This window comes from Phacochoerus africanus, chromosome 10, assembly GCF_016906955.1.
Source record: "Phacochoerus africanus isolate WHEZ1 chromosome 10, ROS_Pafr_v1, whole genome shotgun sequence".
In the NCBI taxonomy this organism is placed as follows: Eukaryota; Metazoa; Chordata; class Mammalia; order Artiodactyla; family Suidae; genus Phacochoerus; species Phacochoerus africanus.
Window position 1 is genome coordinate 3,795,182 of NC_062553.1, and position 14,100 is coordinate 3,809,281.

Genomic DNA, 14,100 nt, shown 5'->3' on the forward strand with positions numbered 1-14,100 from the left:
CCTACACCACAGCCACAACAACATGGGATCTGAGCAGCATCTGCAACCTACACCACAGCTCGTGGCAATGCTGCATCCTTAACCCACGGAGCAAGGCCAGGGCTCGAACTTACAGCCTCATGGATAGCAGTTGGGCTCTTAACCTGCTGAGCCATAACAGGAACCCCCAGGCTCATCTTTCTAGCAGGGCAATGTGACATGCTGTCTCTGGGCTCATGAACGACAACCATTTTCCCACCAGCCGCGAGGCACCACTGGGTACAGGGGGCTTCTCCTTCCCAATCTGGCTGCAGCCCCTGCACTTCCCACTCCAGAAAGAATGCTAACCTGCCTCCCAGGCCTTTACAGGAGCGGCTCCCACCGCCTGTCCCCTCTCTTCACCAGCAAGCTAGGCACCTTTTTAAGGCCTCAGAGACATCTGCTCTTTTCGTGCCTTCCCGAGCTTTCCCAGTGTGGCTTAGCTCCCTCCTCCCTGCTCTCGGCTCTTGGTTAATACCTGTATTTTCTTAAGCATTCCACTGTGAGTGCTTGACAACAGCGGCGACATTAACAGGCCCCCTGTACTGCATGCCCGCTCCAGCCACGCAGAGCACGCGCCAGGCACCTCCGGCACAGCGGCTCTTTAATCCACACAACATCCTAAGTTACCTGAACAACAGACTTTCTACAAGCCAAACAGCTCTTATGGACTCAAACCCAGATTTCTCTGATTTGTGGCACCAGTGCTAAATGACTTGGGCCAGGCAATAGGCCACGTTAATTGAAATACAAATGACAAGGGCTAAAGCAGAAACATCTGAGGTGGCCTTCGAATGCACTGCGCAGGAGGGCTGCTGGTAGATGCAAGTCTCCAAGTAAGTGAGACACTGACCTCCTCGGCAGAGCTCCCCAGGGCCTCAGCCTCCACCAGACAGGGACTGAACATCCCTGCAAAGCTCACCGGGGCCTCGGCCTTAAGCACAGCATTTCAGAGAAATGTGCGTAAGCTGCAACTCCCACGGGACCTGGTGCTGGCTAAAGCCTGGAGGCCCACCCTCAGGCTACGCCCTATCAGTGCCCCGCGTCGGAGGCCGTCCTCCTGCTCAGTGACCTCTGCCCTGGTTTACCAGTAATTTCCACCTAAAGCCAGGAAGCAAAATGGCAGATCTGGGGTCGACGCTTCCGTCTGTGCGAGCGCCTGGGGTCTGGGGTTGCGGGAGTGGCTGGAGGAAGGACCCGAGAAATACAAAGGCAGGTCACCAGGCCCGGGGCTGCCCGAGCTGGAAAGGCAAGGTGGGAGCAGTACTCCGTGTTGAGTCACGGCCACTGGGATAGGCCCTGGCCTTCTGCAGGGACGTCGGAGCCCCCACGCGTGAGTGGCTCCCGGGAGACGGCCGAGGGGGAAGTCGCCCAGGCCAGCTCCGTGGCTGCGGCCCATGCGCCAGTAGGCCCTGCACTCGGAGGCCCCACTCGGCCTCGCGCTCTGCGGCCGCCATCCCGAGATGCTTCATACGAATTCCGGACATGGGCCCCCGTCCCCATTGTGCACGGCCCATCTCTCTTAATGGGAAAAGGCTCTTGGGCCCTCTCACCAGCTCCCTGCTAGTTACAGAGTCAGGCCTGGTCACACGCGAGCTGAGTGTGTTTTTTAAAACACCTTTATCATGATAGAATTTACATGCCGTACAAGTCACCCAGGTCAAGTGCACAGTTCATTGGGTTCTGGTACATTCCCGGATGTGTGCGACCGTCACCTGTCAGTTTTAGAAAGGTTTTCATCACCTCAAGAAGGAGCCCGTGGAGTTCCCGTCGAGGCACATGGGTAACAAACCCGACTAGTGTCCACGAGGACGCAGGTTCGATCCCTGGCCTCGCTCACTGGTTAAGGACCCGGTGCGGCCACGCGCCTCAGCGTAGGTCTCGGCCTCGGCTCGGAGCCCGCGTGGCCGAGGCTGTGGCGCACCCACCCCTCGCAGCCACTCGTCTGCGTCCTGTCGCTCTAGACTTCCTTTTCTCAAGCTGCACATGAACAGAATCAGGCAGAATGTGGTCTTTGGGGTCTGGCTTTTTCACTTAATGTTTTCAAGCTTCGCCCATATTGCAGCATGAGTCAGTACTTCATTCCTCTTTGTGAACTGAATGCGTCTATTTCAGAAGTGCAACTCACATCACTCTAAACTCAAAACTGTGCCCACTCCCCCCCCCTCAAAACCCAGGGGGCATCTCACAGTGTCACCCCAGGTCCCATCACAGTGGCCCTGCTCCTTCCCCAAAGACCCAGACGGACAGGCAGGGAGTCTGCCAGCCAAAGAGAGCATCACGTAGGGGACAGGCAACGAGAAGGGCCAGCCCGGGAGGCGGAGCAAGGAGCCCCTGAGAGGGACCCTCTCTCTGGTGAGTGAATAAACAGGCATTGCCCTGGACAATTAAAAGGGTGAATTTCATGGCATGAAAATTAACGAAGCTGTTCTAAGAAAAAAGGGGGTGCTAATAAGATCAAAGAAAGAAAGTCTGATCCCCCCAAATAATCGGGCCAAACCTAAGAACTTGGAACCTTGCGGGGCCATCAGATCTGTCCATTTATAGGCAACACCGAACAGAAGGCGCACGTTAACCACACCCAGGGATATGACCACATCCAGACTGCCGGACCTGCCATGGACAAGAGACCTCGTTTCTTTAAGAAATAAGGCGGGGGGAGAAATGGAAAGCTGAGCAGCCTATTTACTGGAAAAGACTTAAAAGCTCTTTCGGCCAATGGCACAGTGCAGGCCTTCTTTGGATCTTTATTTGAGCAAACTACGAAGCTGCCGCTGACATTCGAAAATAATTAGAAATGTGAAAACTGGGTATGTGGTGATACGTGGGGAGTTATCAACACCAGCCAACCCCACAGGGGACAAAAGCTACAAGGGTGTCCGGAGAGGGAGGGACGTAGGAGGCCCAGGCTGGGTGCTCTCAGCTCAGCCGCTCTGCCCACAGCTGCTGCACCCCCAGGAGGCCCTCCTCCCCTCTGCGGCTCCTGAGAGCAGCCCTCCACCTCTCTGCAATGCCTGGGCTTAGTTCCCTTTGCTTTCTGTCTCTGGCATTAAAGGGGGGGGGGCAGTGGCTTGGCTTACAAAATACCACCCAACATGCAGAGAACAGCGTGAGGGAAGCCAGAAGTTCTGACCTCCCAAGGCCTCCTCAGAATCGGCAGGAAGGCTTTTTATCCTCTGGCCCCTTCCTCGGACGGCGACCCAAAGAGGAGAGGACGGCCCATGACCCCCCCGCGGCAGGGCCACGCCTCAGCCCCAGGCCACCTCGCTGCCCCACCGAGAGCTGCTTTCGAGGGGGCTGCTTCCCACACCAGAGGCGAGCCACCGTTCTGAGGGGAACGAAAGGAGCCCTCACCTGAGCCCACTTCTTGTTCCGGCTTTGCATCTGAACCGCCGCTATGGAGGCAAAGAACTCCTCAGCGGGCAGGTCCTCGGGCAGCCGCGTCAGGAACTGCGCCACGTGGATGAAGTCCATCTTGGTCAGGATGTCCTCGAAGAGCTTCAGGATGCCCAGCGCCGTGCGGAACAGGAACTCCTCGCCGTCGCGGCAGAACACGTCCCATATGCGGCAGGCCAGGTCCAGGGGCAGAGATTTGCTGTATAAAGTGAAGATCCTGGAAGACAAGCGTGAGGCTCTCAGGCAGCTCCTCCGGCACAAAGACAGGGCTCTGAGCTCAGGTCCAAGCCCTGAAAATGCTCCCGGGTGAGTCCCTTTCACACCGGGGTCCAGGGAGCCGGGGTGGGCTGGCCTGCCTTTGCTCTGCAGGCCAATTCGAACACCTCACCGAACAGCACTCTCAGCTTGCAGCGCCCAGTTTCTGAATTCCTGACAGCAAATCCTTCTGCATGCAGCAACCATTTCTTGCGCACCTACTCTGCGGCAGGCACTGGATGTTCGACGGATGAGCTCAGGGTCTGGGGGGGACGGAAAGACTACCCAGAAATGCCTGGCTCAGCACACACGGACCCGGAACTCGGAAGAGGACCTCTCCTTCCCCCAGGAGGGCCAGCAAAGGAACACAGCAAATTCTTCCAAATAAATGTGACAGATTACAAGAAACTGAGCTTGTATTTAACAATGCAAGCAAGCCATCGGATGGGGGAAAAGGACATACAGATATGCATTCCCTTAACGATCTGTAACAGCCGCAATTCAAACCACCAAACAAATACCATCTTAAGTGGTCAAACATGTCAATGGGTCTCATTCCCTCTCCCTGGACTGCGCCCAGGCCACAAAGCAAGGTGACCAAACGGCAGCTCTGTGACGCCCCCCACGCCCACCCTGCCCCCGCCCAGCAGCGGTGCCATCTGAGGGTGTGTCCTGACCCCCCCTCCAGCCAGATGCCCTTTCCTGCTCTGGGCTTCCCCTCTCCACTGGCGCTCATCACCACACCAGCTGTCTCCCCCGACACTGGCCAAGGGCAAGGGACCCCACCCAGGGTATCTCCACCCTTGGCTTCTGGCACAGCACCTGGCCAGCTCTGCCAGGACATGGGCCACAAGCTCCCAGCCCGCTTCAGGATGTCCCGACGTCAGGGGGGCTCACCGCCTTCTCACCAGTACAAGTGCTCATCCTCACTTGGTGGGGGGCGTTCTCTACCCCTCCTGGAAAACCACTCTTCCACAGGTTTCCGTGGGCCCTCAGTGGCCCCGCTGACTCAGGGACTGGACTCACACTGCGAGACTGACCTGGTCAGGAGCCAATGTCACCAGACCCTAACAGTAGGACCCTCACCTTCTCTTTCTTTTATTCTTTTATGTCTTTTTAGGGCCGCAGCCATGGCATATGGAAGTTCCCCGGCTAGGGGTCGAATCGGAGCTGCAGCTGCCAGCCTATGGCAACACGGGATCCTTAACCCACCGAGCCACCAGGGAACTCCAAGAATGTACCTTTCAAAGAAACACATGGTTTTCTTGGTGTGTTTGTTTTTTGCTTTTTAGGGCCGCCCCCTCCGCATAAGGAGGTTCCCAGGCTAGGGGGCGAATTGGAACTACAGCTGCCGGCCTCACCACAGCCACAGCAACACAGGATCCAAGCCATGTCTGTGATCTACACCACAGCTTGTGGCAACACCAGATCCTTGACCCGCTGACTGAGGCCAGAGATGGAACTCAAGACCTCGTGGTAAAAAAAAAAAAAAAAAAAAGTTAAAAAAAAAAAAGGAGTTCCCGTCATGGCGCAGTGGTTAACGAATCCGACTAGGAACCATGAGGTTGTGGGTTCAGTCCCTGCCCCTGCTCAGTGGGTTAACGATCCGGCGTTGCCGTGAGCTGGGGTGTAGGTTGCAGACGCGGCTCGGATCCCGCGTTGCTGTGGCTCTGGCATAGGCTGGCGGCTACAGCTCCGATTCAACCCCTAGCCTGGGAACCTCCATATGCCGCGGGAGCGGCCAAAAGAAATAGCAGAGACAAAAAAAAAAAAAAAGACCTCATGGTTACTAGTCGGACTCGCTTCTGCTGCACCATCAAGGGAACTCCAAAAAAAACATGTCTAAAAAACTTTCCCCAACACGTACTCCCCTGCAGCTCAGTTAGATAACCCCTTCCTTGGAAGGCTGTTCCGGGCCCCCGGGCTCGGCTGGGCTTCTCCGGTTTCATACCCCGCTCTCCTAACAGTTATCGACTGGGGATGGATCCCCACCGAGCACAGCAGACTCCGGCCCAAGACTCCAGGGTCGCTGCACTCGCTCCTCTGCTCTGGACGCCAGGGCCTCGAGGCAGAGGCCCCGGCCTGCAGTCTCTGAGCAGGGAGGGTGTTCACGTCTCAGGCCCTCCTCCAGGCAGCACCGCTCGGCCGTGTGCGACGCCCTGACGCTCCCGCTCCCCTCCCACTCCCCTGGAAAACTGTTCGTTACCAACGGCTTTCAGACGCCTGACTGTATTTTAAGCCACATTTAGACTCAAAGACCAGCTGTGAAGAGGATACGAACAACGCTCTCCTGGTTCACTCTCAGCGGCGTGGGCAACCTCCTGGTTCGCTCTTAGCAGCATGGTCCATCAGGCACCATTCACGCGAGTGAAGGGCCACCCAGCTCCCGAGGGAGCTCAGGAAGCTGCCGCCAGGCTCCGTCCTGCTCCCACAGAAGCCCCGCCACTGCCATCCTGCCGTGTCCACACAGCCTTCCCTGCCTCGAGCCCTTCGAGGCCGCTCCCCACAGGGCGCGGCGGATGAGTGTGCGAGGAAGGGGCGGGCAGTGGCGGCCCCACTGCTGAACGTTCCTTCCGCGAGAGGGAGACCCGAAGGACTCTTCTCCCTCGAGGCACGGCTGTTTTTCTGTCTTGGGCCACGTGTGTCACTGCGCTGCCCATCAAGAACGACAGGCTCAGGTACCAATTCAACTAATGCCAGAAAGGTCTTTCTACCTTGCTGAACTAATGAAGTGGCTTATAAAAGACAAGAAGAAACACAAATCGCATCTATTTTCCCCATGAAGTCAGAGGAACAGACCAGTGTCCTCCCTGTCAAGCCATCACAATTTCCAGAAAACATTCTTATCCAGCAAGGCCTAAGTGAACCGCCTGCCCAGGTCTGCAGGCGATGGGGGCCGCGTTGGGGCGGGGAGCCCACCACCTCCCCGGCCGGGCGAGGAGGCACAGCCTCCTCCTCGGAACCGACTCCGACCCGGTCTGCCCCCCACAGGCCTGGGCTGCAGGTCAACCGGGGCTGGCCGCTGCTGTGTCTGCTCCCACCTGAATCCTCCACTTCAGTCCTCGAGGAAGTACAAGCGCCACCTCCATCTCTCAGGTGAGAAAACCACGAGTGAAGGCGCTGCAGGAACCCGGCTGTCAGCCTGAGGCGAGAGGCCGTCCAGCTGAGAGGCCACAAGACAAGGGCCTTCAAGGCCCAACATCACCAACTTCCAGCTGTGCCCAAATTCTCCCATCCTGACTGGTTCCTAAGAATGAGCCTGGGGGAGTTACCGCTATGGTATGGTGGGTTAAGAATCCGACTGCGGCAGCTTGGGTTGCTGTGGAGGTGTGGGTTGGATCCCTAGCCCAGTGCAGCGGGTTGAAAGGATCCAGCACTAGTGGAGCTGGGGCGCGGGTCACAGATGCAGCTCAGATTTGATCCCTGGCCCGGAAACTTCCTTATGCCACGGGCACAGCCATAAACTTAAAAGACTAAATTAAATTAAAATGAGCACTTGAAAGAAAAAAAAAAGAGCATTTGTCCCCTGTGGTGGCTTAGAAAGCAGCCCTGAACCCCACCCCACCCCCACCATGGAACCCCCTGTGCCCCCCAAACTCAAGACAAGCAGTCAATACAGACATGGCTAAATAACTACTCAGCCTCCTTAGACTTTCGTGAGGATTAAACAAAGCAGCATTAAACACCCGACATAGAACTGCATTCATTAAAAAACTGAAGGTAGTGGCACATTCTAAATCAACCACACTTTAACAAAAAAAAGAAAATCTGAAGGTAGTTATATATAAATCTCAGTTCAAATCTCACTAACAGGCCCAAGCCCTGCCCCACTCGGTGCTCCCAGAGCCCCTCTGACCTGAGCCCAGGTTACATGGCCGGCACCTCGCGGGGCTGCAGGCAGGAGGTTGGTAACGTGAACCTGTCTCAGAACACGGGCTCCACCTTCCGCCCAGCTGTGGGCTGGTGCCCCGTGGCTGGCTGGGCCCTTCCTGTGAGCAGGTTTCCCATCTGCAGGCTTGGAACCCTCCTGCCCCCCACGCACCCTGAAGAGGCCCCTCTTGGCCAGACGTGGCTCTGGATGCCTGCGTGCTCAGAAGGACAACCCCTCTGCGGAGGAGTTTCCAGGCAGCCCCGAAACCTGATTCAGTAGAAACTCCTATTTCCCAACAGTAACTTCACCTTGAACCTTGCCTTTAAGCTACAGGTTCAGTGTGATTTGCCGGACCTCCACAGAGTACCAATGGCATTCAAGAAACATGCATTGCGCTACGGAATGTTCCACCTGATGCTTTTATTAATTCAGGATTATCTATTACAAAGCCCACTTTGGCCTCTGAATAATTCTGCCATTTGACAGCAGTGGGAAGTGTTTTGATAAGTTAAATGACCACATTCGGACCTCTCACACACCAGGGACCCTGACTGGGAGAAGCTGTGACACTGGGAGTCAGCATGGCTGGTGAGACCCTGTTCTGACCTCCATCTGTGTGTGAGCGGAAAGGGTGACAGGCACACGCAACAGGACCCCTGCCAGGAAGGGGGCATCAGCCAGTCAATCTAAGCCTCAGCCCTGAAATCTCTGCACCACTGGCAGACAACACCCCCAAGCCCACAGGGGCGGGGAGGCTGGCACCGAGTGAGCCTCGGGCTGGATTCAATGTGTTCAAACTCAGGAAAGGGCCCCTCAGGAACAGAGGCGTTCTTGGACCTACGAGCCTGAGCCAAGCGTGCGGCCAGCCCCGAGGGCCACAGAGGGGGCTGACAAAGCTCGGTCGGCTACAGGAGCAGCAAGAAGAGCCGAGGCTCTTGGGGGTGGGCGCTCTGAGGGGGAGCATGAGGCGCCAGGGTGGGGGGAGAGGAGAGGGCGTTCCAGAGGAACTCTCGAACCAACGAGACGGTGCCCTGCAGCGCTAGCGGCCAGACAGACCAGCCTGAGAAGGAAGGACAATTCCTAGGTGGCCTCTGACCTTGTCGCCGAATCTGCACACCCACACAACTCAAGCCGGGACACTCGCGGGCCAGACCACAGGCCCCCAGCCCTCGGACGTGCACATGGAGCCCTCTGCACACCATGCACAGGGCAGCTCCACCAGCCTCTGCGGCTCAGGCGGGCCCACTGTCAAGGGTGCAGAGGTGGCTCGGGGGAAGGTGATGTGATCAGGCAGAAAAAGCCAAAGCTCTGGAGTGGGAGCGGTCTGGACCGCTCACCCAGGCGTGCCACTGGGTAAGGGGCCCTCTGTGGCTTTCTTTGTGCTAAGATGGACCTGCTCCAGAGGTCCCTGAAGATGAAAGGAGCAACGGTTGTCTCTGAAATGCCAGCTTCTAGGGCAGGTCCTGAGCAAAACTGGCTCTGTTCCTAGGCAACCTTCCCAATGCCCACTCTGCTTCCGATCTGAGCTTGTACCCAACTATTAGCACCTGACTCATCACCGCAAACCACCCCCGGGTGTGGACTGAAAGGCACAAAGCATGAATGCACGGTTTTCCCGTGCTTAATCCCACTCGCACCCTCACTCAGGACTTGCTGTGCGCCGAGCCCTGCAAATACAGACAATGTTCTACTTGGTCCGAATTCTAGAAAACAGTCAAGCCCTTCTCCAAGAACAAGCCACACCAGCAGACGTCTCATCAAAGCACAGTGGGCAGCATTCAGCATCAGGCCCCAACCACGTCATGTCACAAAGGCCCCAGCAGCAGAATCCTCGAACCCTTTCGTTCAGACCCCGTGCCCTCTGTGCCAAGTTCACCACCTGCCAGTCTGACACGCGCTGCATACGCTCCTCAGGTGCTGCTGCATCTCGGGAACCGCTCTGTGACCAAGACCAAACCCCCGGAAAGAACTCCGTGCGGAGGTGCAGGCGCCCTGGAGCAGGCGACTGAGCCTGAACCCAGCGCTGCTGCTCAGGCAGCCATGTGATCTTGGGGCAGGTCACCGTGCCTCTGGACCCCCATTTCCTCCTGCGGAGAAGAGGGGTCACCACCCACTCCAAGGGGTCAATGAGAGAGGCCCTGGGCTCCATGCATGGGGGTGGCCCTGGCCTTTGCCCCAGTGGATGACAGCCTCTCCAGCCTAGAACAAAAACAGACAAGCAGTCCTCACACTGCCCCTGGTGGCCGCCGCTGATCACTGCACCACGGCCCCGTCAGAGAGGATCAGCACCAGCCTTTTTTGGGAACAAGCAGAACCGGAAACTTCAGAATCCTCTGCTCGTAGTGGAGGCTGGTACTGTTTCATGAAACCTTAGGTCATACACCTCTGTCTGTCTACCCTCTCTGTCATCTATCTCTCTATCTTTATCTCTCTGTCTCTATCCATCCAATTTTTATCTCTCTATCCCTCTCTCTCTCTCTCTGTCTCTATCTATCTATCCATCTATCCATCGTCAAACTGCTGCACCCATGGCCACATGCTGGGCCACAACATAAACAACGTATTTCCTTCTGCACGCCAGGGTGAAAAAAGTTTGAAAGACCCTATTCAGGAGAGTTGTTCTCCAAACTTCACTTTCAGCCGGGAATCCTAAGAATCTAACTTGAGGGCCTTAAGCGGCTATGGGAGGAGCTGTGATCCCTCCCACACCCTCTCCAGCAGTCGTGGGCTTGAGGCCTGGGAATCTGAGAGGTCAGGGTTCACAGCCAAATTAAGAGCACGTGTGCACCTGCAGCGGGACAGCCCACCCAAGAGCTGGGTGTTCCAGTGTGGGGAGATCATTTGTTAGTTAAATAAAGGCGCCTCTGAGGCAAGCCCCGGGCTCTTGCTCCCAGCACAGCCAGGCAGGCCAGCCCAGCAGCCTGTCGACGGCCACTGCGGGCGAGGCCTGATGTCTATTCCATTCCACGGCGACCCCAGCTCCTGTGGCTGCAGCTACGCGCTGACTTCCAAACCCTTGTTCCAGCAAGAATTCAGCAGGGTCAGAACAGTGTCAGGGTTTAAGACAGAAGCAACCAACACCAAGAATCCCAAAGGTTCGCTCCCATAGGTGTAGACAAATCAGCTTTATTTAAGGGACTGAGCCACTTTTCAGACGGCATTCAGACTTTACTTTCTAGAAGCCTTTAAAAGTGAGGCTTCTAGAAAGTGAAAAAAGTGAGCAAAAAAAAAAAAAAAAAAAATCAAACCAGCTCTGTGTCCCCAGCAGTCCTGGGCTCACAGTGCAAGCTCGGGCTGGTGCCCCAGCGGGCCTTTCAGTGAGCGGAGCGACACCTTTCCTTCTGCGAGTCGGCGGTGGGGACGCTGGGGGTCAGCCTACAAGGCCCTGAAAGGCTAATCACCTCAAATGACGGACGAGACGACAGGCTCAGGGAGGTTCTGGGGCCTCGCCTCCAGGTGAGGACGAGCAGGGCCAGGCGTGGGCGGGACTGCAGACATCGGACCCACACTGCCCTCCCCACGGGCTGGAGAGGATGCTCCTTTGCTCCCCTAACTACCCCCGGCCTTCTCACCTGCGCCCTCGGGGTGACGTGCCAGCCTCTCCAAAGGCGACCACACCCTCCTCTGTGCAGACTGGCGAGTCTACTGCTTCACTCCCGAACCTTCTGTAGGTCTACTGCGATGCCCGAGAGGTACCGCCAAACCACTGGGTCCAAAACCAAATCCACCCCAGTCCTGCCCAAGCCGCCCCTGTGTTCCGACCCCAGCCGGTGCACCAGCCCTCCTGCCACGGCTGCAGAACCTTCCCTGGGGCCACAGCTTTCCTCTCGACAGCGTGTCCGCCCTCCTACTCTCTAGCAGCCTCAGCTCAAGCCCAGGTCTCCTCCCCTCCCCACACACCTTCTTTTTAGGGCTGCGTCTGCGGCATATGGAAGGTCCTGGGCCAGGAGTTGAATTGGAACTGCAGCTGCGGCCTATGCTGCAGCCACAGCAACTCGGGATCCAAGCCACATCTGTGACCTACACAGCAACTTGTGGCAATGCCAGAGCCTTAACCCACGGAGACAGGCCAGGGATCGAACCCGCATCCTCACAGAGACAACGCTGGGTCCTTAACCTGCTGAGCCACAAAGGAAACTCCCCTGGTCTCTTTTCCCTACTTTGCCTCTGCCTCCAGGTTCCCCTGCCTCCCAGCCTCACCCAAGCAGAAGCCTTCAGCCATGCCCTCTGGCCCTGTAATCCCATCCAAGCTCCTCAGCCTGGCATCTGAGACCCACCAGATTGGCCTCAACTCCTGCCAGCTATTCCTGCCCTTGACTTCACCACACCAACTCCTACAGCCCTGCTGATTCCGAAACACCGCATGCTCGTGTCACATCTTAGCTCCAACTCCTGTGTCGCCTCTGTGTACTCTGACCCCGGGCCTGGCTCCAGGCTGCTGTCCTCCCCTCCCGCCAGAGACAGCCTAAGTCACATGCTGTACAGCTCAGCTGTCCACGGCCAGTCTCCCGCTCTGGGCAGGAGCCCCAGATGGGCAGGCGTCATGTCTGGCTCTGCATCCAAGTGGGGAGCCCGCACAGGCCTGGGGCTGGTGCTGGGGCTTCCACCCGGAAGCAGCGGATCGACGGCACCCTGCAAACACAGCCCAGAACAGCATTCTCCTCCAGAGGGAGGTGTGGGGGCCTGTCAGTGTCACACAGGCAGTCACAGAGCAACAGAGCTGAGCAGGTGACCAGAGCATGGGGCTGGGGACGCAGGGCGCCTCACGCTCCCGGCAGCCGGGGAGACGTAAAGCAGAACATGGGGGGTGGGCCGAGCCCCGAAAGCTGCTGGCACGAGGAATGGAAAGGGGGGCATGGAGGGGAGAAGACACGTAAAAATGCAGCCTTACCAATCAATTAGGTAGATGTCCGGAGTTAAGTTGTTTTTCTTGAAGTGAGCAAATAATTTCGGCAAATTTTCTTCAAAGAATACCTCAAATGCAGCAAAATACGTCAACATCTAGGGAGATAATAGGAAATAAACTAATAAACTCGTTACCAGCACCGTTTCTGACCTAGAAAGAAGTCAATATACTTAAACCTTGAGGACCCGACAGCCGCCTTCGTGTGTAACTGCTCACACGTCCTCGCCCCAAAGTCGGTGCCACCCAGGCAACTTCGAAACAAGCCCAGTGGCTCACCTCATAGGAACACCACTGACCACATCTTGCTATGTCTTCAATTTGGAGATAAAACAACTGGAACCCAGAGCAGTTTCATAACTCGCACTACGAGGCCTCGTTACCCGTGTGAGGCCAAGGCGGGGACCCGAACCCGCGCCTGGCCCTAGGCAGAGGCTGACGGGCTCCTCCTTCTCCAGGAACCAGGGCTGAATTCACTGTCGAAATGGTCTGGAAAGGCATGCCTGCCTCCTCCCGACTCGCAGCACGTCTGGGGGGACTGTACGACAGCTCCCGAGGCAAGGGCCGCACCGCGGCAGCTCAAAAGTGCAGCCCCTTCAACGCAGCGAGGAGGAAACGCTGAAGGGGGGCAGCAGCCATGGCCTGCGTTCCACCAGCACAGGCCTTTCCGCCTCTTGGAGGGTCGGCAGGAAAACCAACCGCGAGGAGCGGGGCCGGGAGCGACGCACGCGGGAGGCTGGGGGCGCGGGGCAGGCGGCCCCTCCGACGATGCTCGCACACGTGAGGCAGGGGTGAGCTGTGCCCCAGCAGCCCCAGCCGGGGGCCACCTGGCCGCCCAGGGGACCTCCGGCCATGCCTCAGGACCCGCCTGGCTCTCGCAGCTAGGGAGGGAGGTGCTGCTGGCTTCTGGAGGGTGGAGGCCAGCGGCGCTGCTCAACGCCGTCCACGCAGGGCAGCCTCAGCTCGGCTTCCGGCCCCGGGTGTCACAGCGCGGCTGCACGGGAGGCCGGTCGTAAAGGCGGGACCCGCTTTACGACGACTGACGACTCCGTGGTCTCCCCTTGATGACACTAACTAAACATTTTACGTGCAGTTTTGATCACGGGTTTCCACAGAGGGAACTGGGATCTCATCTTCCAAATTAGAAAGTGTTCCGATGTAGGAGTTCCCGTCGTGGCGCAGTGGTTAACGAATCCGACTAGGAACCATGAGGTTGTGGGTTCGGTCCCTGCCCTTGCTCAGTGGGTTAAGGATCCGGCGTTGCCGTGAGCTGTGGTGTAGGTTGCAGACGCGGCTCGGATCCCGCGTTGCTGTGGCTCTGGCGTAGGCCGGTGGCTACAGCTCCGACTGGACCCCTAGCCTGGGAAGCTCCATATGCCGCGGGAGCGGCCCAAAGAAATAGCAAAAAGACAAAAAAAAAAGAAAGTGTTCCGATGTAGATCACATTATTATCTATAACAAGTTTTTTCTGACTACGGCAGCAGTATCTGTACAATGCTTACTGTAGCAAACTTACAAAAAGTACAGAAACGAATAAAGACCATCCATGAACACTACCAATGCGGGGGTTTATTTCCTTCCATTGTTAAATATGGGGTTATTATGGCATATGTTCTCTTTTACATACTTCTGAAAATAAATGAGCATTTTTATCTTA

At 57.0% G+C, this 14,100-nt stretch overlaps 1 protein-coding gene across 7 annotated transcripts in view; it reads right to left on the reverse strand.

The window, feature by feature from the left end:
• Positions 1-14,100, reverse strand: part of TBC1D14 (TBC1 domain family member 14) — a 95,592-nt gene that overhangs the window by 2,651 nt on the left and 78,841 nt on the right. For all 7 annotated transcript variants that reach the window (XM_047799409.1, XM_047799413.1, XM_047799411.1 and 4 more), the window contains 2 exons: positions 12,432-12,541; positions 3,373-3,631 (listed from right to left, as the gene is read on the reverse strand). In XM_047799409.1, coding sequence (XP_047655365.1) covers positions 3,373-3,631; positions 12,432-12,541 — 369 coding nt within the window. The remainder of the gene's footprint in view (positions 1-3,372; positions 3,632-12,431; positions 12,542-14,100) is intronic.